Source organism: Giraffa tippelskirchi, chromosome 6, assembly GCF_054371585.1.
Source record: "Giraffa tippelskirchi isolate mGirTip1 chromosome 6, T2T-mGirTip1v1.2.pri, whole genome shotgun sequence".
Taxonomy (NCBI): domain Eukaryota; kingdom Metazoa; phylum Chordata; class Mammalia; order Artiodactyla; family Giraffidae; genus Giraffa; species Giraffa tippelskirchi.
In genome coordinates this window covers 12,623,100-12,645,333 of record NC_137280.1, presented here as the reverse complement: position 1 = coordinate 12,645,333, position 22,234 = coordinate 12,623,100, and the positions used below count along the sequence as shown (strand labels likewise).

General features: G+C 46.2%; 1 protein-coding gene across 1 annotated transcript in view; it reads right to left on the bottom strand.

The window, feature by feature from the left end:
- Positions 1-22,170, bottom strand: part of PTDSS1 (phosphatidylserine synthase 1) — a 65,114-nt gene extending 42,944 nt beyond the window's left edge. Inside the window, exons 1-2 of the mRNA XM_081503120.1 lie at positions 21,845-22,170; positions 8,338-8,429 (exon numbers count right to left, since the gene is read on the bottom strand). Of these exons, the coding sequence (XP_081359246.1) occupies positions 8,338-8,429; positions 21,845-22,023 (271 nt within the window). The 5' untranslated portion in view covers positions 22,024-22,170. The remainder of the gene's footprint in view (positions 1-8,337; positions 8,430-21,844) is intronic.
- Between the last annotated feature and the right edge of the window lie 64 nt (positions 22,171-22,234).

Genomic DNA, 22,234 nt, shown 5'->3' with positions numbered 1-22,234 from the left:
ATCTCACTCCCCCGAAAACGATTTTCTCAGTGGTCTTCCTCTGCCCAGTGTTACAGCCAGGACACCAGCAGGGGTGGTCCATCTCACGTAGGGTAGGGGCAGGACTTCTTGTCTATACTTTGTTTCTGATTTTGTAAAAGCTGCCTGTAAAAAGTCTGGGTCCTCAATTCAATTATGCAGGAGAGAAGGGGCAGGCATCTCAGGGTGGTGATGGAGAAACCAGTGCTGGTTTGATTTACGAAGGTGGTTTTCTCACAAGACACATTATGAAAAACTACATGTTTTACTTTCTTATCAGTCCCTATGACTGGAATACATCATTTTCAATCAGATATTAAGAGCCAATTTGATTTCAAAAGAAAACAGAAACCAAACGTCTTTGCCATCAGAGAGTGCGCATTTAAAACACTTCCTCGGAAATCAAAACGTAAGATCACAGCCTGAATTGCCAGCAACCTATGGTCACATCCACGAACATCTGAGCTCCAAGAACCAACCCTAGGGAGAGAGAATCCTTTTAACCCAAGTCAGAAGCTGCCTCTCTGGCAGTGGCAGGACTATGTCTGGGAGCCTCTCGGTCTGATCTTCTCTTTATCATCTTGTTTTCAGCTTTACTGGGTGTAATTGACATAGGAAATTGCAAGATATTTGATTAGTACTAGTTGAAAGTTTAAATTCCTCTAGGAAAAACATAGAAAAAGCGAAAAATATGATCTCTCAGCAAATTCCAAACCTAAGAAAGAATTTTTCTATCAAAAAAAAAAAAAAAATAAAAGTGGGGCAGGAGACAGAGAATGGGGGGAGATGATACCATTTTTTTCTTATTTTAATTTAGGAGACAATGAACCTTCTGGATCGCCTTCATGCCTCAAGGAGATGTGATTCCCACTATCTAAACTCAGAGAAATCAGACAAAGGACAAATAGAAGGGTAAACTCGGAAAAATCAAGACATCCTAGAGATCTCACCCTCTTCAAAATACCCTGAAGAAGAGCTGAATGGTGCTCCTCTTGCAGACGAGGAGAGGACAAGAGGACCAATTCTGTGAACTTCTTTCCTGACATATTCATTACTTGAAGCAACATGTATCTGTTGAGAAGACCACCGTGGGCTGGGCAATGGGGGCCCAGGATGAGGCTGGGGTGGCTGGGGTCGGGTGGGTAGAAGGGGAGGAACTGTAAAGGAGACCCGCAGAGGTTGGAAAGGCACACAGAAGTCACGTGTTGAAAGAAATCTCACAGCCAGCTGGAGATGCGGCGGGTTTCTAAATTTCACTCCGGTGACCGTGACGCAGTTATAGTTACACTCCAATGACAGAGTGGCATAGTTAAAATTACACGGGAGGGTCAGTTGCTCTAAGGAGGAGGAGGTGGCATTTAAAATATATTCTTCAAGGGAGCCAGAAGAGAATGGGAGAGAAGGCAACAGGAAGGAAGCGGGTGTAGGTAACAGACCCTCTCCCCCCGGGGTCTCCCTCCTCGTGCATTTATTGGACGGAAGAAAGGAACTCCGGAACCTACCCCGTCATTCACCCTGTCGACCGTCAAATGAAAAAGTCTGTTTGAGTCTCCTCCACTCCTCCTCCATGTAAGCCAGCGGTAAATTCTAAGCTGATGGAGGCAATCCTGGTTCTCTTCCACTCTTTCAGTCAGTGGAGATCCACTGGATTCTATGAATGTGCCTGGGAGGTCCTCCAGCCTTATGCCTGTCCTCAGGTCGGCCTGGAGCAGAGGTGGCATGGGGCCCAAGCCTAACCCAACAGCAGGGAGGGCATGTGTGCTGCAGGGTTTCTAGAAAAGGCCTCTTCATTCGTAAAAAGATGCAGGGGAAGACGGGGCCTCCTCTGCTGCTGGACACCGTCCATGGCTGCACGTCAGCAGGGCCACAGCTGTCCCAAGGCCACAAGGGCAGCTGAGCTCAGTCCCGATGACGCAGGTGAAGCAGAGACAGGTAGATGGCCCGGGTCTTCACGGGTCACCGAGCTGCTCAGCTAGCCAACCCTGAACCACTCTCTCTCAGAACCTCTCATGGATGCAAGAAAGCAGACGTTTTATTTATTCTTTAAGCCACTTTGAAAGAGGTCTCCTATTATTTGTGGCCAAAAGCATACCGACTGTTATAGACCTTATGGAAAAAGTCAAGGGTCTTTGTCTTCTAGATTCTGTACCAAAGGAACCGGAGGGCCCCCTCCCGTAGGAGCAGACCAGTCCAAGCACACAGAGACCATACGTGAACGTGATCACAAACACGAGACGTATGGACACAACCAAATTCAGGCTGATGCGTAAACGTTTAGGGCGACCTTTACTAGGTCAAGGAGAAATGCATGTGAATCTGCCAAAACAGAGCCATTCTGGGAATGCCATCCACTGTGGGCACTTTCCCAAAACTGCCTTTCAAGGAGAAGGCAGACGCTGGGCTCCGTTCCTCCCATTCATTCCAATACTTAATTCGAGAATTTGTGCCAAGGGTGGGGAGAGCGGAAGACAAGGTGGCAAGACTGGAATGGGAAGAGGCGTGCCCATCCCACTCAGAGAACCATCCACCCAGCGGAACAGCTCCCGCAAAGGCTGGCATCTGAACGCCAGCTGGGGGAGGGGGCCAGTCACACACCCGGGGGACCCTTTCCCAGGGGGGTGGCCAGGTCCCCAGCCCCATCAACTCCATGAAATCCCCTAATTTAAAAAAATAGTCATGACAACATTCTTTAATGTGGAAACTTATGATTTTACTAATCTGATATAGAGTAACTGGCTCTTCAGAGAACAAGGCAGACAATAGTGGCTCGTTCAGTACACGTGGCTGCGAGATAATCCCTCCAAGCATGGCTTCCCTGCACAGAATGCTGAAGGTCTCTGTCCTTGATCTGGTGGGCAAAGGGTCTGATCAATCTGGGGGCTGACATTCGGGCACCAGAGGAGGAAAGGCACAGCCTCCCACTGCAGACGTGGAGTCCAAGCACCCCAGACACAGGCCAGCTGAGGCCCTGAGACTGCGTTCCTGGGAGAAAGAAGAGCCAGAGACTGGCAGAGAGAAGGGGAAACAGAGAGACAGAGAAACACACAGGAGACAGAGATGAGGCACCTCACAATGGGCCTCGTGTGAGATAAGACCAGGGCTCTGCTGAGTACAGGACCGTGCAGGGCTGGGCCCTAACCCCAGGCCAGCGGTAGCGGCTGAGGGTGGTGCAGGAGTGACTGGCTGGCCTTGGGATCAGCTGTAAACCAAGCAGGACTCTTCGGGTCCTCCCCGCTTTGAGTGTTATCACAAAGTCAGGACAGCCAGGGAAAGCATGAAAACAAAAAGCTTTTATCTTTCCAAAAGGGAAAACAAAAGCCCAGTCCCACCATGAGGGACTGAGCCAGTTACGTGGACATTGAAGATGACAGGTCTCCACGAGCGAAGAGAGGAGAAATCAGCAGAAATCATGCAAAATGTCACATCCGACAGATGCAATCCCCACCATTCAGGGGTTTGGGGACCTTAAGAAAAGCAATACAGCCCCAGTGCCTGCTGGAGTCCCCCAGCAGGAAAGGCTGTAAGATCACAGCCACGGAGGGCTGAGTCTGGGAATCCCTAAACGTCCAGAACGGTTCTTAGAATCAGCAAGCCTAAATTTTTTTAAAAAAGCAGAAAAGAAACCCTCGAAGCTGCAAAGAAACAGGCAAGAACTAACACCCAGCCAAAGAAAACAGGAGGCTGGAAGGACAGACACATCTCTGGATTGATTAGTTTCCTGCACACATACTAGGTTCTCATTGACTGATTTAAAAAATAAAAAAGGATGGTGGGGGACAAATGAGATAAGAAACAGGAAGAGAGGATACAGACCAACAATGGTCCTGGCATCAAATGATGGCTGGGAAGTAAGCCACAGACCTACACAGGACACAGCAGGCAGGGGCTGAGGGGGTGACAGGGACCGTCAGCTGAACTGTCACCTACTCACCTTCGCTCGGGGCTCAGGCAGCCGCAGGCCTTGTGTTGGTAGCAAACCCGAGATGCAGTTAACCATCTACTCTGGGCTATATTCTTAGGCCACCTCTGTAAGGCCGGGTTTCAGAGCTCAAGGGGACCACCACTGTGTAGAAAATGCTCGATGCCCCAAGTGGCCACTTAAGCTGCGCGATGGCACAGCACCCTTGAAAGAGAGGATGGGCTCCATAAAGTCCAAGCTGTCCCTAAACCTAAAATCTTGAGATGTTGTGTGCTGGGGCTTGCATGCGTGCTAAGTCGCTTCAGTCGTGTCTGACTCTTTGTGACCCTTTGGACTGCAGCCCACCAGGCTCCTCTGTCCGTGGGGATTCTCCAGGCAAGAATACTGATGCGGGTTGCCATGACCTCCTCCAGGGGATCTTCCTGACCCAGGGATCGAATTTGAGTCTCTTTTGTCTCCTGCATTGGCAGGCAGGTTCTTTACCACTAGCGCTGCCTGTGAAGCTCTTGTGTGTTGGAAGTAGGAGAAAAAAAGAAAGTAAGACAAATAACTTGAAAAGCTGTTCAACACTGGGGACATTTCCTAGAAAGTGAATGTCATAGCTGGGCCAATCCCCTTTCATTCCATGACCTCTCTGTATCTTGAATATCTTCTCTTCATACTGCAATCCTTGTGTATTATAAGAACTTTCATCATCAAGGAAAGGCCAAACTATGTTTGGTCATATCTGCGTAAGGTATGCAGGTGCTGCGGTGGAAGGTTTGCGTCCCCCCCAAATTCACATGCTGAAATTCTAACCCTGAAGGTGAAGACGGTTGGACTTCCTGGATCCTACAGGGCCAAGCCACAGAGCTACTTGACTGTGAACATTTGCTATCCTTTAGACCAAGGAAGAAGGACCCCAAGCTGGCTCAGAGATCATCCGTCCACTTCTATGACAGGGCCATGGCGGGACAGGAGCAGGACGGCCTCCGCCTTGGTTTCAAAGGGCAAGACCGATGCCCGGCAGAGAGCAGAGCCAGGGACAAGTCTGCTGGAGTCTCGGGGATTCAGCCCCCACTGGGCAAGCTGTGGGGGTGGACCACTGCCCCAGGGGGTCTGGAAGGCAGAGCGCCACGTCCAGGAGGATTATTCTCAAACCCTGAGATCTCACAGTTTGCCTTCCTAAGTTCTGGCCTAGAATTTGTTTCCCCTCCCTTCTTTCCAGTCTCTTCTTTTGGGAATAGCAACGTCTGCGCTGTGCCTGGCCCGCTGTTGTATTCGGTAAGCACAGAGCTTGCTTGGTTTCACAGGTTCACAGGTGTCACAGGATGAAATCTTCTGTTTAAGCCGCTCAGTCTATGGTATTCTATCACAGCAGCCTACACTAAGACACGGGTTTTCATATCTTGAAAGGTTTTCACTAAAAACATAAGAATAAAAGTAAAAATCTAAAAGCTTGAGGGGTTGGAGAACTAAACTCAGCTGCCAAATAACATGGTCATCTGAAATAATCCACTCCCTGAAGGATTCAGAATCGTGGTTTTACTGGTTGAATTATTATGCTACCAGCAGAACCCACAAAATTGCAGAACAGGGAATTCCTTGGTGGTCCCGGGGCTAAGATTCCGCGGTTCCATTGCCGAGGGCCCAGCTTCGATTTCTGGTCAGGAAACTAGATACCCACAGGTCGAAACTAAGAGTTTGAAAGGTACAACTAAAAATTCTGCATGCCACAACTAAGACTCAGACAAATAAATATAAAAAAAGAAAAAGAAAATGCTCACTAAAAAAATAATAACACAGAACAAAATTCCACTGCCAACATTTTGGAAAAGCTGAAAGACTTGCCGTGTATTACACAGCAAGTCCCCTACATACGGACCTTCAAGTTGTAAACATTCAAAGATGTGAATGTGCACCTGCACGTCCAATCACGTAAGTTAGTTCGTGTGTCTGGTGTACACTCCTGTGTGCGCGTAACCTCTACAAGTGGCTGTGGTTTTGTGTACTTTACTGTATAGTACTGTACAGAGTGGGCTTCCCTCATAGCTCGAATCCGCCTGCAACGTGGGCAACCCCGGTTCGATCCCTAGGTTTGGAAGATCCCCTGGAGAAGGGAAATTCTACCCACTCCAGTCTTCTGGCCTGGAGAATCCCATGGACTATACAGTCCATGGGGTCGCAAAGAGTCAGACACAACTGAGCAATTTTCACTTTCATTTTTCTTTCACTTTCATTCTATAGAGTACAGTGGTACAGTGTCTTTATTTCAAGCCCAAGGTGTCCAGAAGCTAGTGTGAAAGCAACTGTGGTATACCTGGTGCAACCGTACTTTTCAGGCTTCTTTGGTGGCTCACATGGTAAAGAATTTGCCTATAATGCGGGAAAACCAGGTTTAATCCCTGGGTCAGGAAGATCCCCTGGAGAAGGGTGTGGCAACCCACTCCAGAATTCCTGCCTGGAGAATTCCAAGGACAGAGGAGCCTGGAAGAGCTTATACAGTCCATGGGATCACAAAGGGTCGGACATGATTGAGCAACTAACACACTGTACTTTTCAAAGTACTGTACTCTGAGACTAACAATGTTTTATTTTTTGTGTCTGTTTTTTTAATATGTTATTTGTGTGAAAAGTATTATAAATCTATTATCTATTAATGTACTATACAGCCGAATGTATTAGTTGGGTACCTAATGCTGTTGAATTTATGAATAAACTGGACTTACGAATGCCCTCTGGTACAGAACTTGTTAGTATGCAGGCAACCTTCCCCGAGTACTGTGATCTATAAGAAGCAAGTATTTGATCTTTGTCCCCTATCTGGAACTGAGTTCTAAACTCCTGGAATTTCTTAAGAGTCTTTTGTTATGTTAATGAAGCGGCTCAGGAAGGGGGCCAGTGGAGCCAACAAGGTGATTAGAGACAGGAACCCTCAGTCCTGCCCACCCTGTCCTCTGGGGATAGGGGAGGGGCTGGCGGGCAAATCAATTGCCAATGGCCAAAGAATTAATCAGTCATTACCAACGTGATGAAACGTCCATAGAAACCTAAAAGGATAGAGCTCAGAAAGCTTCTGGGTCTGTGAGCACGTGGAGGTCTGGTGGGAACGGCGCCCCGAGAAAGCATGGAAGGGGCTCCTTCCTTCCCACCAAGCATCTCTGCATCCGGCTGTTGGCTAATATTCTCAGTCATCTAGTGAGTAAACTGGGCTCCCAAGCTGTTCTAGCAAATTAATCAAACCCGAAGAGGAGGCAATGGGAACCTCTGATCTACTGTCAGAAGCACAGAGGACACCCTGGGCTTGTGACTGGCATCTGAGTAGAGGCAGGAGCAGCCTGGTGGGACTTAACCTGCGGAATCCAATCTATCCCCAGGCAGACAGTGTCAAATTGAGTAGAATTGCAGGACACCCAGCTGGTGTTCAGCACGTCCCTCCGCTGGGTGGGAGGGACACCACCCTTCCACACCCACACACACAATGGAATTGGTACTGGAATCCTATCACCAGGGTGCAGCTCCAGGTAGCATCTGTAACATTCATAATGAGCCCCGTATATTACAGATTATACTCTACTGAATAGATGGGAGGATGGAGAAGAAGCACATCTTAAATCATCATATTCAAAACCTGAGCAGGCCAATGGAGTACAACTCACAAAAAAAGACGGCAACAGTTACAAAATACCCTAAATGTAAAGAAACAGGATACAAAAAGTGAATATTTAGAAAATCACCTGCAGAGAATAAGTAAAGAATATTCCAGGGAGGAAGTACTGAAAGGGAAGAAAAAAATTATGTAACTTGTTAGGGACAATTCAGAGGAAAGGGGTGAACCTTAAGTGAGGCAGAACACCAAATTAGTTTTTAAACCAAGGCTTTTGCCTCACTCCATAACACTGAAAGAGGAAAATTTCACAATAATCATTTTTTTAACCTGATAATGAAAATTCATATTCAAGCAAAGTTTCCAGTTAAACACAACAAGTTATTTAAGTAATATTCATTAGAGCACTGACCCCATCTTTAGCAAAAAGGAGTAAATGAGCAGTAATTGCGTATTTTACAACTTGGCTGATGATACCAAAAACAGCAACAAGGATAACAGTTGACATTCACTGAGCGCTTATGATTTGTCAGTCACTATTCAGAGTATTTTATGGTATTAATTCAGTTAACTCTTACCGCTGTACTTCTCTCCATTTCAGACAGAAATGTCTTAAAGAGGGAGAGAGGAGACAGAGCTAGAAATAGCGGAATGGGCAGTCTGCCTCCAGAGCCTGTTCCCCTAGTCACCATGCAACATTCAGATTCTTTCTTTATTCCACCCTCCAGTTTCATCTTCTAGATGACATGCATCTCAAAGATACCAACCAGGGCACAGTGCACAGGAGAAATGTAAAAAACATTACATCACTTACCATTGGGGAAAGCTAATACACTGATGATAAGAAAGAAGAAAATTACAGAGAGGATGCCCCTCCAGATGTTGTCTTCTGGGACAGAGTCATCCCTGAAAACAGAAAAGGAATATTGAGTGTTATTTTTGAATCTATAGTCAGTCTAGAAGGAGTACAAGTTCCATGTTCTAAAAAACTGGGGATTGCTAACTTTATTTTGCTGAGCTAAGTTATTGCATTCACTATTTACTATTCACTACAGTATTCCCTAAAATAATACAGCCCTTAGAGTAAAGTCCAGTTCTTACGATAAAAGCATTGTCAACCTTACACCCCAACACCCATTCTACTCAGACAAGCATTTGAGAATCATCATTCTTCTACAAAGGGGCTTCCCAGTGGCTCAGTGGTAAAGAATCCACCTGCCAAAGCAGGAGACGCAGGAGACACATGTTCAATCCCTGGATCGGGAAGATCCCCTCAAGAAGGAAATGGCAACTTGCTCCAGTATTCTTGCCTGGGAAATCCCATGGATAGAGGAGCCTGGTGGGTTACAGTTCATTGGGTCTCAGAGAGTCAGACATGACTGAGCACACACACACACACACACACACACACACACACACACACACAAAGATGACCTTCGATACAGAGACTGCGGCAGAAAACTGTTCAGGAATCAGAAAGGAAGCGCAAGATTATAAAGTGGAAGGGCAGGGCTTCCCTGGTGACTCAGTGGCAAAGAATCCACCTGCCAAGGCAGGGGACACAGGTTTGATCCACGGTCCACGGGGATCCCACGTGGCACAGAGCAACTAAACCCGTGCGTCACAACTACAGAGCCTGTTCCCGGGAGCCTGGGAGCCGCGACTGCTGAAACCTGCATGCCTGGAGCCCTGCTCCACAGCAGGAGAAGCCACTGCAACAGGGGAACCCAAGCGCCACAACTAGAGAGTGCCTTCGTTTGTCACAACTAGAGAAAAGCCCAGCAACGGAGACCCAGCACAGCCAAAAATAAACTAAATAAAAATTATTTCAAAAAAATAAGGAGAAGGACATGAAGCAATGAGATTATGCAGTCACTTGTCAAATATGGGCAGTTGGCTATCCAAGGGGTGAACAAAAATGGGGCAGTGTAACACCATCAGAAAGCACTAAGCAAAAAAATGTTAAAGGAAAAATGAAAACAAAATACCAGATTTAAACTTGCATTTAAATTCTAAACATAAGAATTGGAAAGAAGGAGACAAGCTTCTCCGTCCTGCTCCAGCCTGGTCATTTCTCCTGTGTTACTGTGTTTAACTCCTCCATAACCCTGCTGCTGCTGCTGCTAAGTCGCTTCAGTCGTGTCCGACTCTGTGAGACCCCACAGACAGCAGCCCACCAGGCTCCACAGTCCCTGGGATTCTCCAGGCAAGAACACTGGAGTGGGTTGCCATTTCCTTCTCCAATGCATGAAAGTGAAAAGTGAACGTGAAGTTGCTCAGTCGTGTCCGACTCTTAGTGACCACATGGACTGCGGCCTACCAGGCTCCATGGGATTTTCCAGGCAACAGTACTGCAGTGGGGTGCCATCGCCTTAGTAAATTGAAAAAATTACGTCTGTTGGTTTATATGCTGTCTGTCTTCTCTGTAGAAAGTAAATGCTTAAAGGCAGGGAATTATTCACATCTGTATCCACAGAGCCTGGGGACACAGTAGGCCCTCAATATACTTCTGGACTGATTATTATGGAAGAAAATTTACTGTTTTACAATGAAGTAAAATTCCCCAAGGGCTTCCCTGGTGGCTCAGTTGTAAAGACTCCACCTACCAACACAGGAGATATAGGTTCAATTCCTGGGCTGGAAAGATCCCCTGGAGAAGGAAATGACAACCTACTCCAGTATTCCTGCCTGGGAAATTCCAGGGACAGAGGAGCCTGGTGGGCTACAGCCCGGGGTTGCAAAAGAGCCCAACATGATTTAGCGACTAAACAACAAAAATCCCCGAAATGGAAATTTTCTTACCATTGATGGTGAAAATTTAGGTTTTAACAGTTTACATTTACATTACATTACTACATTACTAAGATTCTAGTAACATATCTGGGTCTCAGAGAAGCAAACAGAAGTAGGAAAACAGAAAAACAACTGGAAGATTTTCTGAAGTATTGATAATTATCGAGAAGCTTGGGAGAGGGAAGCTCAGTGTTCCAGTTTAGAAAGAAGTAGGATAAGTAAGAGAAAATATGAGAAGAAACACAATGGAAGGACATAGTTTAGAGATGATGAAACTGGTAGCGATACATTTAAAAATGATAAAAGAAACTGGGTTTATCTGGAGGACTGTCTATAGTGAAAGTTTTCAAAAGACAAGGTTAAATTAAGATTGAATATTACTAAAGGAAAACAGGTCAAAAAAGAATCTTAGAAGAAAACCACGTTTGCATAGAAAAAAGATCTTGAAAAAACAATACAGTATACTAATGCATATATATGGAATTTGAAAGATGGTAACGATAACCCTATATGTGAGACAGAATAAGAGACACAGATGCATGGAACAATTTTATGGACTCTGAGGGAGAAGGTGAGGGTGGGACGTTCTGGGAGAATAGCATTGAAACACGTATATTATCATATGTGAAACAGAACACCATTCCATGTTCGATGCATGTGACAAGGGCTCAGGGCCGGGGCAATGGGATGATCCAGAAGGATGGGATGGGGAGGGAGGTGGGTGGGGGGTCCAGGAAGGGGAACACATGTAAACCCATGGCTGATTCATGTCAATGTATGGCAAAAACTATTACAATATTGTAAAGTAATTAGCCCCCAACTAAAATAAATAAATTTATTAAAAAAAAAAAAAAAAAGAAAAAGAAAAAAGATCTTGAGTATCAGAATACACACATGAAAAGGTACGGAATGAAGCAATGATTACCTCATTAAGGACTGAGCCCTGGGTGGTGGTTTAAAAGTGTTAACTTAGATACCAACTCCTGTTTAGGCTGCTAAGTTTCTGCACCCGATGAAATTATTTCCAGACTTACAACAGGACTGAACATAAGGTTCTGAAATAAGATGTCATACAGGTCTTAAATGTTTCCTAGATCATCACACAGCCAAGCAGCTCTGAACTAATCCTGGACAAACAATGCCTGATGGTTAAATTCAGAAATCTGATTACAAAATTATTCTTCACAATCAGATAGACTTCTTCTCATAGCAGAGTGCCATCTTATTTTAATGGTCATCCTAACAATTACACATTTTCCCAGAGGTTATAAACACAACTTTAAAACGCCAGGCTGACCATCCTAGGGCACTTGCCATGCTCTTTCGCTTATGTAGGGAAGCCCCATATCCAACTCCCAGGAACATTAGCTTTTACTGAAGAATGGCTACGCGCAGTGGGGGTGGGGACACAACATCCTCATTCAGACCAAGTCACACTACTGATACTGCTAATGATGACAGCCAGGGTAACAGGTCTGTCTATCAAGGATCTACGGTGTGTCAGGCACTGAACAGGCAGTTTATAGACATAACCTCTAATTGTCACAACCCATCTGCAACATGGGCTGTTATCAACCACATCTTAACAGATGAGGTAACAAAGGTCAGAAGGGTTTAGTAACTTGCTCAAGATTGTGGGGGTAAGAAGTTGCAGAGCCAGCTTCAAAACCAGGCCTGCTAGACTCTGCAGATAATGATCTTTCCCCTTTGCCAAACAGCCTTATGAAAACTTACCTGTCACCCTAAATTCCACCTGACTCATGGGAGATGCACAGGGTTGATCTCCTTTAGGATGGACTGATTTGATCTCCCTGCAGTCCAAGGGACTCTCAAGAGTGTTCTCCAACACCACAGTTCAGCCTTCTTTATGGTCCAACTCTCACATCCATACCTGACTACCGGAAAAACCATACCTTTGACTAGATGGACCTTTGTCGGCAAAGTAGGCAGCCGTAAAAAGAATGAAGACGCTTTTAATCAACCGGTACAGAGTAATTTAAGAGATCATGAAGTGAACAAAGCAATTTGCAGAATGGTGAGTATAGGAAGCAACTTTTTGTGCAAAAAGAAGAGCACGCATAAGTATATACAACTTGTAACTTGTGCTCCGAGCTCCACAGGGTGTCTGGAATCCACCCAAGAAATGGTCACACTGTTTTATCCAACGAGAATAAGTGAAGAGTTGGGGGAGACTTCTCACCATACATCCAGTGGAATATCTTTGATTTTAAGCATGGTAGATACATTACTTTCAAAAAAGTGGATTATACATCAAAATTAAATTTGTAAGAACTTGAGATCGGCGATAAACAATGAAGCTGCAATTTTGTAAATTCTGAGCAATCTTACTAGAAAGATGGGATCAAAAGAACGGCCTAGTTTCAGGAGTTAAAAAAAGAAAAGAAAAAAAAAGGCCGATTAAACCTGAATAAAATAGCAGTGAGTCTGAAAAGTTGGCCATTTTATATTTGCCTAATTAGGGGGAAAAAAAAAGTATCAAAGATGGACAGCAAGGTCTTTGGTAAAACTGAAAACATACAACACAGGAAGCTCACACTCCTGTGATTAAAGACCAGAGGGTAGGCAGGTGAGCTAAAGAAGAAATCTGAGTCAGAACAGACCAGGGGTCCCCACTATGCCCTCTGGGTTTCCTGAGAGCAGAGAGGGCACCTGCATGTACCCTACAAAAGGTGGGCGCGTAGAAAGAACGGAACGGGTGACGGAGGAGGCTGCCCACTGCCCCCCGGCCTCCCGACTCACTGACCAGGGCCATTCTGTGAGACCCTCAGCTCATCCAGAGTCTTAACCACGTGCCAAGGGATACGGACATTTTCCATAGTTAATCATGAAAGGCAACTTGGCTATAAAGGCTACAAAGACCACACTACTGATTCCAGAGACCTTCAGTCAGAGGACGAGAAGGGTTTATCTCCTGACATCCACTAGGTCTGTGCTTCCCTCAGAAGGCTAGCTATAGCTGCTCGGCAGGTTAGTTCTCTTAATCTTCCTAACACCCTCGAAGGGGGAAATGATCACAATCTGGATTTTACTGACCCCAAAGGCTAAGTGTTTTTCCCTCTAGGAGGCTGTTCGGTGCAGTGACAAGGAGGAAAGGTTGGTGGCCAGACTGCCTGGGCCAGAATTCTGAATTCACACTATCAGCCTGTGTGACTTCGGGCAAATTATCGAGCCTCTCTGTGCCTTGGTTTCCTCTTCAATATATCAAAGGAGAGTAACAGTTGCACCTCACTGGGTTGTTGTGAGGATAAAATAACTTAACACACGTGAGGGACTTAGAACAATGCCTGGCACAGATGGCCTGTCAGTTATGAATTTGTAATTTCTGCCCACTCATTCTCTCAGCTAGCCAACACCTATCGTTGTGGACAAAGATGAACAGACATAGTCCTGGCTCTCTGAGAGAATCATGATGAAAAGCACAGTAAGACACAAAAATTAAATAATTATCTTAGTATAACTTTGGCCTGAGAGAAAAGTTTTTAATTTGCTGGAACAGCCTCTGATTAACCCAACAAAACCCCCCTAAACCCAAAAAACCATCTGGATGGTTCACACGAGACTGACCCCTGTTTGTGGAGTCGGTACCATCTCCTCAGGCTTTGCCAGGGGGCAATATGGTTCCCACTTCCTGGGGAAGCTTGTTTTCTGCAGTCAGAGCTGCCAGAGCCCCATCTTGACTTTTTCTGGTCTCAGGATTCTTGCTCAACTAAGACATTTTGCTTTACAGCAACAAAAAATAAGAGGACTTCAGACTTAGAACTGCGAGGCTGTAGCAGCGCCCTGACCTCTTTGCTAGGTCCTCTGAGGCTCCTAACAACAGGCACCTCGGTCTTGGAGCCGCTGAACTTTCTGAAGGCCTTTCCCAGCTGCGATTTGGTTGAACCGCTCCACCGTTCTCTGGAGGAGTATTATCATTACTTGGAGAATGAGAAAAATAAAGCTCTTGCTTTATCTTGCCCACAGTTACAACAAACAGAGGCAGAATGAAGTAGGTGCCAAGGCTTCTGGAATGCTGGCTGGAGGTCAAGATTGCTACACTGACCCGTATGATACAGTCGAGCTCAGGGAGGCAAAGTTCTTTTCCCCTTGCTCTGCTAAATTTAGGAGGTGTTCCAGCAGCACGCTGGGGTAGCCCTGACCATACACAGCGAAAACACCAAATGGACAGATTACAGGAAAATTGTAATTTAAGATCCCTTCTAATTCACCCGCAGCAGCTCCAGCGCCCAGCACAAGGCCTGGCACAGAGCAGGCTTTCTCAACGTGGTGGGTGCCAGGGAGGGGAAGAGGCCAGGGCTGAGCGGGTACAGTCCCAGGGAATGTGAGGAGGGAGCATGGCCCAGGCCCAGAGGTCCCCTGCAGGTGACTCTCCTGCCTCGGTGCTGACCAGCCAGGGACTGAAATACCTCACGCCACTGTTTTAGTGCAGGTAACTATCCAAGAGAGAGGCTACCCCAAGTGACTCAGTGGTAAAAATCTGTCTGCAGTGCAGGAGACATGGATTCGATCCCTGGGTTGGGAAGATCCCCTGGAGAAGGAAATGGCAACCCACTCCAGCATTCTTGCCTGGAGAATCCCATGGACGGAGGAGCCTGGCGGGCTACAGTCCATGGGGTCGCAAAAGAGTCGGGCATGACTTAGTGATTAAACAACAACTACCCAAGAGAGAACCCGAAAAGCAGGACAAGTGAAAGGAAAGCCCTAACATTTTTTAACAAAGATTTGAACACAAAAAGTTTTCGCCTTGGATTTTTAAACTTGAAAAGGTTACAGGCAGTGAGCAAAAAGACCCGGGAAAACAAGCAAACTCTTTCCGTTGGTAGACAATCTTTAACCATGGCTGTCTCCCTGGGGCCAAAAAGGTAAGGAATCTTTAACCCTGACTCCTAAATGCAAAGTTGGTTGTCCCCTCTCCCTGCTGCCATCTTCTCCTTTCCATCTCTTTAATAGGAATCTCTGAAACTGAGACACAAAGATAGGGTCATGTTCAGGAGGCTACTCACTGTTAAGGATCCTCTCTCCCAATGGAAAACTAAGTCTCGAGTTACAAAGTGGACCAATGTTAACTAACTTTGATATTAGCTTTGAAGACCACATTCATTTCATTTCACAAAATGTTAAAGATTCTTTTCGAGAATTAGAGCTGAAATATCAACTGACAGAGAAGAGTGATATTTTTTGAAAGTTCATATTGTATAAATGATTTTTTATATTTGACTCATTTAGCATTTTACTGGGTTTGTATTCTGCGATGATTAAGATATCTACCCTCAATACATTAATATAAAAACAAATATTACAATAGGAGAGATTCTAAGTAAAAGACATTTGGAAGTATAGTAAATCCCCTACCTACGAACCTTCAAGCTGTGAATGTCCAGAGATGTGAAATGTGCATTCCATCAATGCCAAGCCTGAGTGAAACTGCAGCCTGCCCTCCAATTGTGTTAGCTGGGTACCTTGGCAAACTCTGGACTTCCGAACAAACTGGACTTATGAATGCATCCTCGGAAGAACCCGTTCATATGCAGGAGACTTAACTGTACATAAACACTTCTTCCTCTGAGCTTCCAGGAACAACCAAGAAAGGTGTCTGGGAGGGGACCATCGGGAGGGTTGCCAGGGATGCCATGGGCTCTTGGATAGGCAGAAGGCACTCTCAAGTTAGAGGGAGGTACCAGCCTGGCACCAGGTGTGGGGCTGCCTGGGCCTGCAGCGTGTGCCCTGTACAGCAGAGGCAGGTGTAAGGCTCTACAATGAAGGCCCTCAGGGGCCAGCGGGCACTCCCGACAGGTGATGGAGATCTAGGGACAGACGGGATCACGATTTTGACTTTAAAAGGTCATGAGGAAAGCAGTGGAGGATGATCTGAAGGGAAAGGTGGTCAAGGCTTGGGAGTATCTCATGCCAAAGAGCTAGGGTTTGTGAGCTAAAGCCTGGGTGTGGGTAGAGGAAGACAGCTCTGAACGCTACTGAAGCCCGGCTGGACCTGGTGAAGATAAACTAGATGAACTCCAGGATGCCGGAGACCTGGGCTGGGCGGAATATGGACTGCTGAACTACACTGAGTACAACCCAGGGCTCAGGAAGCAATCCTTGCTGCCTGAATGAGTCCTGGGCTTTCAAATTTGTTGATGCTAAAAAACTTGTGAACGTCCCTACAGAAATCTGGGGTTAGAGGGATTCTATCACAAGACAAACTATATTGTCATTGGTAATAGAAATATATATAAAGTTCTAAACACTAGGCAGCAGTACTATGCATGCAACTCTCCAAGGTAAGCATCATCTAAACCAAATAGCTCTTTGTGTCACCCAGGTGCTTATTTGCCCCAAAGAAATATACATTATATACATTACCCCATTATATACATTACCCCAAGGAAATATGTCATGAAGAGATATATATATATATATATATATATATCTTTGAGGTATACACAAAGACCCCAAAGAAATATGACACATTTTCCCTTTTAAGAAATGAATAATCTTATTAAGGACATGCATGCATGCATACTAAGTCGCTAGAGCCGTATCCAACTCTGTGCGACCCTATGGACAGCAGCCCACCAGGCTCCTCTGTCCACAGGATTCTCTAGGCAAGAATACTGGAGTGGGTTGCCATTTCCTTCTCCAATTAAGGACATAAAACACCAGAAATAAGGACAAGAAAGGATATAAAGAGGTGAGTATTTTAATCCAATTAAAAAAATATATGATTTACATAGGAAGTGAGGAAGAGAAATATTAAGAGGGCTAACTGCATCTCTTTAGAGGGGGCCTAACACAGGGCACGCCTCCACCTCCAGGGCCGGTGTCACCCCGGCACACGGCTGCTATGGACAATCACTTAATGTTGCTGGTGTCCGGGAACAAGGACAGCCAGGTCTTCTGTTATTGGGAAAGAAAGAACATGCTGTACATAAAGGAAATAGGCTTGAGACAACTGAATCAGCAGTATGAGGAGACAGTTTCTAATGGGAATTGATATGGTCTGAAGGGAAAAAACAGGGAAGGCTGGCAGGTCTCCAGGAGGGAAGAGACACAGAAGGTGGAACGATGGCTCCACGGTAAGATGAAGAAAAAGAAAAGCTGACGCTCCAAAGCCACTAAGGGAAATGAAGCGAAAACCACTATCATGAACAAGTAGAAATCAATCAATCAAAAGTCTGGCCATGTGCCTGCCCTCATCCGCCTCCTCAGTCCCATATTAAGGAGAAAAATGGCCCAGGTGAGTGGATGACCCCTTCTGTACTGGAAGCTGCAGGAAGGCAATCTCTTCTGGGCAAGTAATGACTTTTGCTGGACAAGTGTCACTGGAGAGACTGATTTCACTGCTTTACTGCCATGTGCTTCTTGAGGAGAGAGCGACCTGCTATCAATGGGATCTAGTAAATTTCGGCATTTTCAAATCTAAAGCCCGAGCATTTGAAACTAAGGCTATTCGACACGTCCAAGTTTGCCAACCTATGAAAGGCGAGCTCTGAGCTCAAGACAAAGCTTCTCCTTGCCCCACATTGGCTGAATACACTTTTATAAGACATATGTCAAGGCATTTGATTTCTAAAACTGGTTACCCTAAAATGTGGCAAAGTTAGCTTTTTCCAGTCTTAGGCGGCAGGATTCAACATCATCTGGCTTTACTGTGAATGACAGTGATAGGGACTGGAGACTGAAACACTATGATTCAACAGTGAGTTGGCCTAGGTGCCATTTAACAAAAGCACGACTGGACGAATACAAACTCGTCGTGGACTTCCGTGTAAGGCACCTAATCCTTGGCAATCTTAAATTCTTGCTGTGTCTCTCTGCACCATGTGTCATGACCCAGGTAGTGTTTCATGCACACTGGTAATCCGACACCCAGGAAGTATTCTACCCCTGGCTCGCTTCAACTACTGGTTTTTGCAAAACAAACGTTAAGACATATTTTTAAAGTTTTACTGAAAGAATTGCACTGAACAGTCACCAACTCAAACCCTGTTATAAAATAAGGTTCTTACTGCAAAAGAGCACAAAATGATTAATCTTCATTTAAGAAGTCATTACTTTCAATCTTTACGGAAGAAGACAGAGCGATCACTGTAATGTCTCAGTTTAAAGGGTCACAAATCACTACAAAAAATGAGTAAGACAGTAAGTACTAATTGTACTAATGGTGCTTATGATTTTATATAACATGAAACTTGTTCTAAAGTAGTTCTTTAATATATGATTTCTGTCTCTATGAAATTAGTCGGAGAAGTAAAATCATAATCAATTTTGGAAGAGACCATAGCCTACAGTTCAGATTATGCCTTTTCTATTACTTTTGACAAGCTGTTAAAATTCACACTCATTTCTTATACTTTCACTGCTGTAATTTATTGACTGGTTTGGCAGGACATGCTGTAAAAGGGAACTTCCAGAAGAATGTGACTTTCTATATTAGAAAAGAGGAAGAGAAATCTGTTCTGAAAGGGCCTAGAATAATAAGGTAAAAGGCTGAAACACATTGCTCATTCTTGCTTCTTATTATTTAAAGTAAAATAGCATAATTACTTTTCTAATTTCCAAAGAGACTCCTGTACTAACTCCATCCTTGCCAACCCATATGAGACAAAGTAAAACTTCAGTTAATGTGAAACAGGCATATATGTTCTCCAGGCAAAGCATTGTCCATTTTTCCAAAGTCTTTATTCTTTTTCTTAATTATAGAGCACACCACACCCTCACTCAATGAAAAATCTAATTTAGGAGGCAGCGGCACACAATGAAATGATGTAATAATAATAGTTAATGTTTACTGAGCACTTACTATTCATTACGCATTGAGTAAAGAACCTGCCCGACAATGCAGGAGACCTGAGTCAAGGGTTCAGTCCCTGAGTCGGGAAGATCCCCTGGAGCAGGCAATGGCAACCCACTCCAGTACTGTTGCCTGGAGAATTCCATGGACAGAGAAGACTGGTGGGTTAGTCCATAGAGTCACTAAGAGCCAGACATGACAGAAGCGACTTGGCACGCACAAGCTAAATACAGATTATCTAAAAAGATGAATTGAACACTTAAATGAAATCCTATCAGGTATTACTAAATCCTACCAGGTATTACTAAATATTTTCACTCTATTTACTGATAAGCAATCAGGGGCTAAGCAATATTAAGTGGCCAAACAGACACAGATACTAGGTGGTAAAATCAAATGATAAGTATTTGAGGATAACCATAATTAGGGACAAGACTTCTCTCCAAAGCTAGAAATATGTTCTTGGTTAGATACTCTGAAAAGATCTGTCCTTACTCCACAGCAGAGAATTAGCAGAATATTTTACCATAAAAGTAGCTGTTTCCCTCAATCATTAAGAGTAATTGTTTCATGTGCTTTATGCCTTTAGGTAGATTCACACAAATAGACAAACACTTACAAAATAAGAACCAAGAGTTAAATGGATTGTGGAGGAAAGGAACAAGTGTGATGTAGAAGGACATTATCAGTTTTATGAAAATCTTAAAAAGTTGCATTGATTCTCAAGGGAGATACCATTGGCACTTGCATGTATACAAGTGTGTAGGTGCACACATGTGCCTGTGAGTCAGGGACAATTCTTTGCCATAAATGCTATCCCTGGCTTACTCCTTGGAAGGAAAGTTATGACCAACCTAGCCAGCATATTAAAAAGCAGAGACATTACTTCGCCGACAAAGGTCCATCTAGTCAAGGCTATGGTTTTTCCAGTGGTCATTCATGGATGTGAGAATTGGACTATAAAGAAAGCTGAGCACTGAAGAATCGATGCTTTTGAACTGTGGTGTTGGGGAAGACTCTTAAGAGTCCCTTGGACTGCAAGGAGATCCAACCAGTCCATCCCACAGGAGATCAGTCCTGGGTGTTCATTGGAAGGACTGATGTTGAAGCTGAAACCAATACTTTGGCCACCTGATGTGAAGAGCTGACTCACTGGAAAAGACCCTGATGCTGGGAAAGATTGAGGGCAGGAGGAGAAGGGGGCGACAGAGGATGAGATGGTTGGATGGTATCACTGACTCAATGGACATGGGTTTGGGTAGACTCCGGGAGTTGGTGATGGACAGGGAGGCCTGGCATGCTGTGGTTCATGAGGTCGCAAAGAGTCAGACACGACTGAGTGACTGAACTGAACTGATATTAATTATGCATCATGTGCCAGGAACTCTGTTAAGTACATTCACACATGTTCATTTAATCCTTATAACTCCGTATTAGGTAAGGACCTATTTTATACCCATTATACAGAGGAGAAGCCTGAGGCTCAGAGAAAGGCTAAAGAACTTAACAAGGTCACACAAATAGTCTTGCGACCAATAGTCTGGCTCTAAAACTCCGCATCTCTAGGTTAGTGCTTAAGCATGGTATAAACACACATTTTCTTTCCTTAAAGAGGTTCATTCAGAAAATATAAACCCTTATAAGTAGGACCCAAGGTGTACCTGTCCTTTAGGCATGAATCAGTTCCTTGGCTTGGGGCTGAGGGACCTCATGTTCAGTGAGGTAGCTATAAGCTGTGGGCCAACAAGAGTTGGGCGGGGTAGCTCCTAGGTACAAGTGTATATTAGAAGTGCTTTGAGTGTGTGTGCATGTATGTTTTCAGGCGGTAAGAGAGTTGTGCTATAGTGTGTGTGGTGTGCTGCGTGTTTTATTTAACCCTTTCCATACCATCTACAACGCACCCGGCATTGCTACAGTGGCCTGACAAGGTCTCATTTCCGCATGTATGCCAGGATAAGGACAGAACAGAGCGGGCACCGTGTGATGTGTGATGGGCTGGTGTCTGTGTGGCAGTACTGGAATGTTGGCCGTGATGTGTGTGCGCATGGCTGGCAGTTTGTGTTGTGGTACAGGCGGTCGTGTTTGGGGCTTCCGGAAGGGTTCTTCCAGACGACTTGCATGCAACGCACACTGGAGTGCATTTTGTGGGCAGGTAGTGCTGAACCCTGGAGGAGTTTCGCGGGGAAGGGGTCTGGTTGTGTCCCGGGCCTGGGCACGGCGCGTGAAAGACGCCCGTAGACTGGGGTGTTTGCAGCGGGGACGTGTGCTCCAAGTGGTGCATACCAGATGATTCACGCGGTGTGCGAGGCGGGGACGGAGGCCGGAGAGGAGGGGGCCGGTGTCGTGATGCGTGGAGAGGGGAGCGATGCTGGGAGCCGGGGAGGAGGGAGGGAGGGCGATCGCGCCAGCGGAGCCACGAGTGTTCCCGCGGTGGCCCGAGGCGCTGCATGGGGAGAGGCGGTATGGGGACAGGCGTGGGGGTGGGTGGAGGATGGAGGTGGGTCGCAGGGAAGGGACGAGCGCCGGTCCCCGAGGAGCGGTAGGGGAGCGAAGCTGGGTGTGCTCGGGGACAGAGCCGCCGGCGGACGAGCCCGCGCGGGGAGCAGAACGAGCCCGCTTCCTCTCCCGGCCATGGCTCTCCCCGCCCCAGCGCCCCGCCGCCTCCCCAGCCAGCCCCTTCCCCTTCGCCCTCGGGCGCGCCCGGCCCGCCCCGCACCTGGTGAAGGCGAAGTACATGAGGCTGACGATGGTGAAGCTGAGCAGAGTGATGGTGTGCGGCCGGTAGAAGAAGTCGATGGTGATGTCCTCCACTTGCTGCTCGTTGATCATCCGGAAATGCATCTTGTAGTTCACATCATCTTTACTCAGGGTCCGGCTCCCCACGCAGGACGCCATGGCCCGCCTCCGGGTCCCGCGGCGCAGCCCCGGTCCGCGGAGGCTGGGAGCCTGGGGTGGGGGAGCGGGGGGCGGACGAGCCGCAGCGGGCGGGCGGGCGGCCGGGCAGACGCCGGGGCCGGGTTGGGCGAACAGCTCCGGCTGGGCGAGCCGCGGGCGGGGCCGGCGCGGGAGGGCGGGGCCGGCGCGGGAGGGCGGGGCCGGCGCGGCC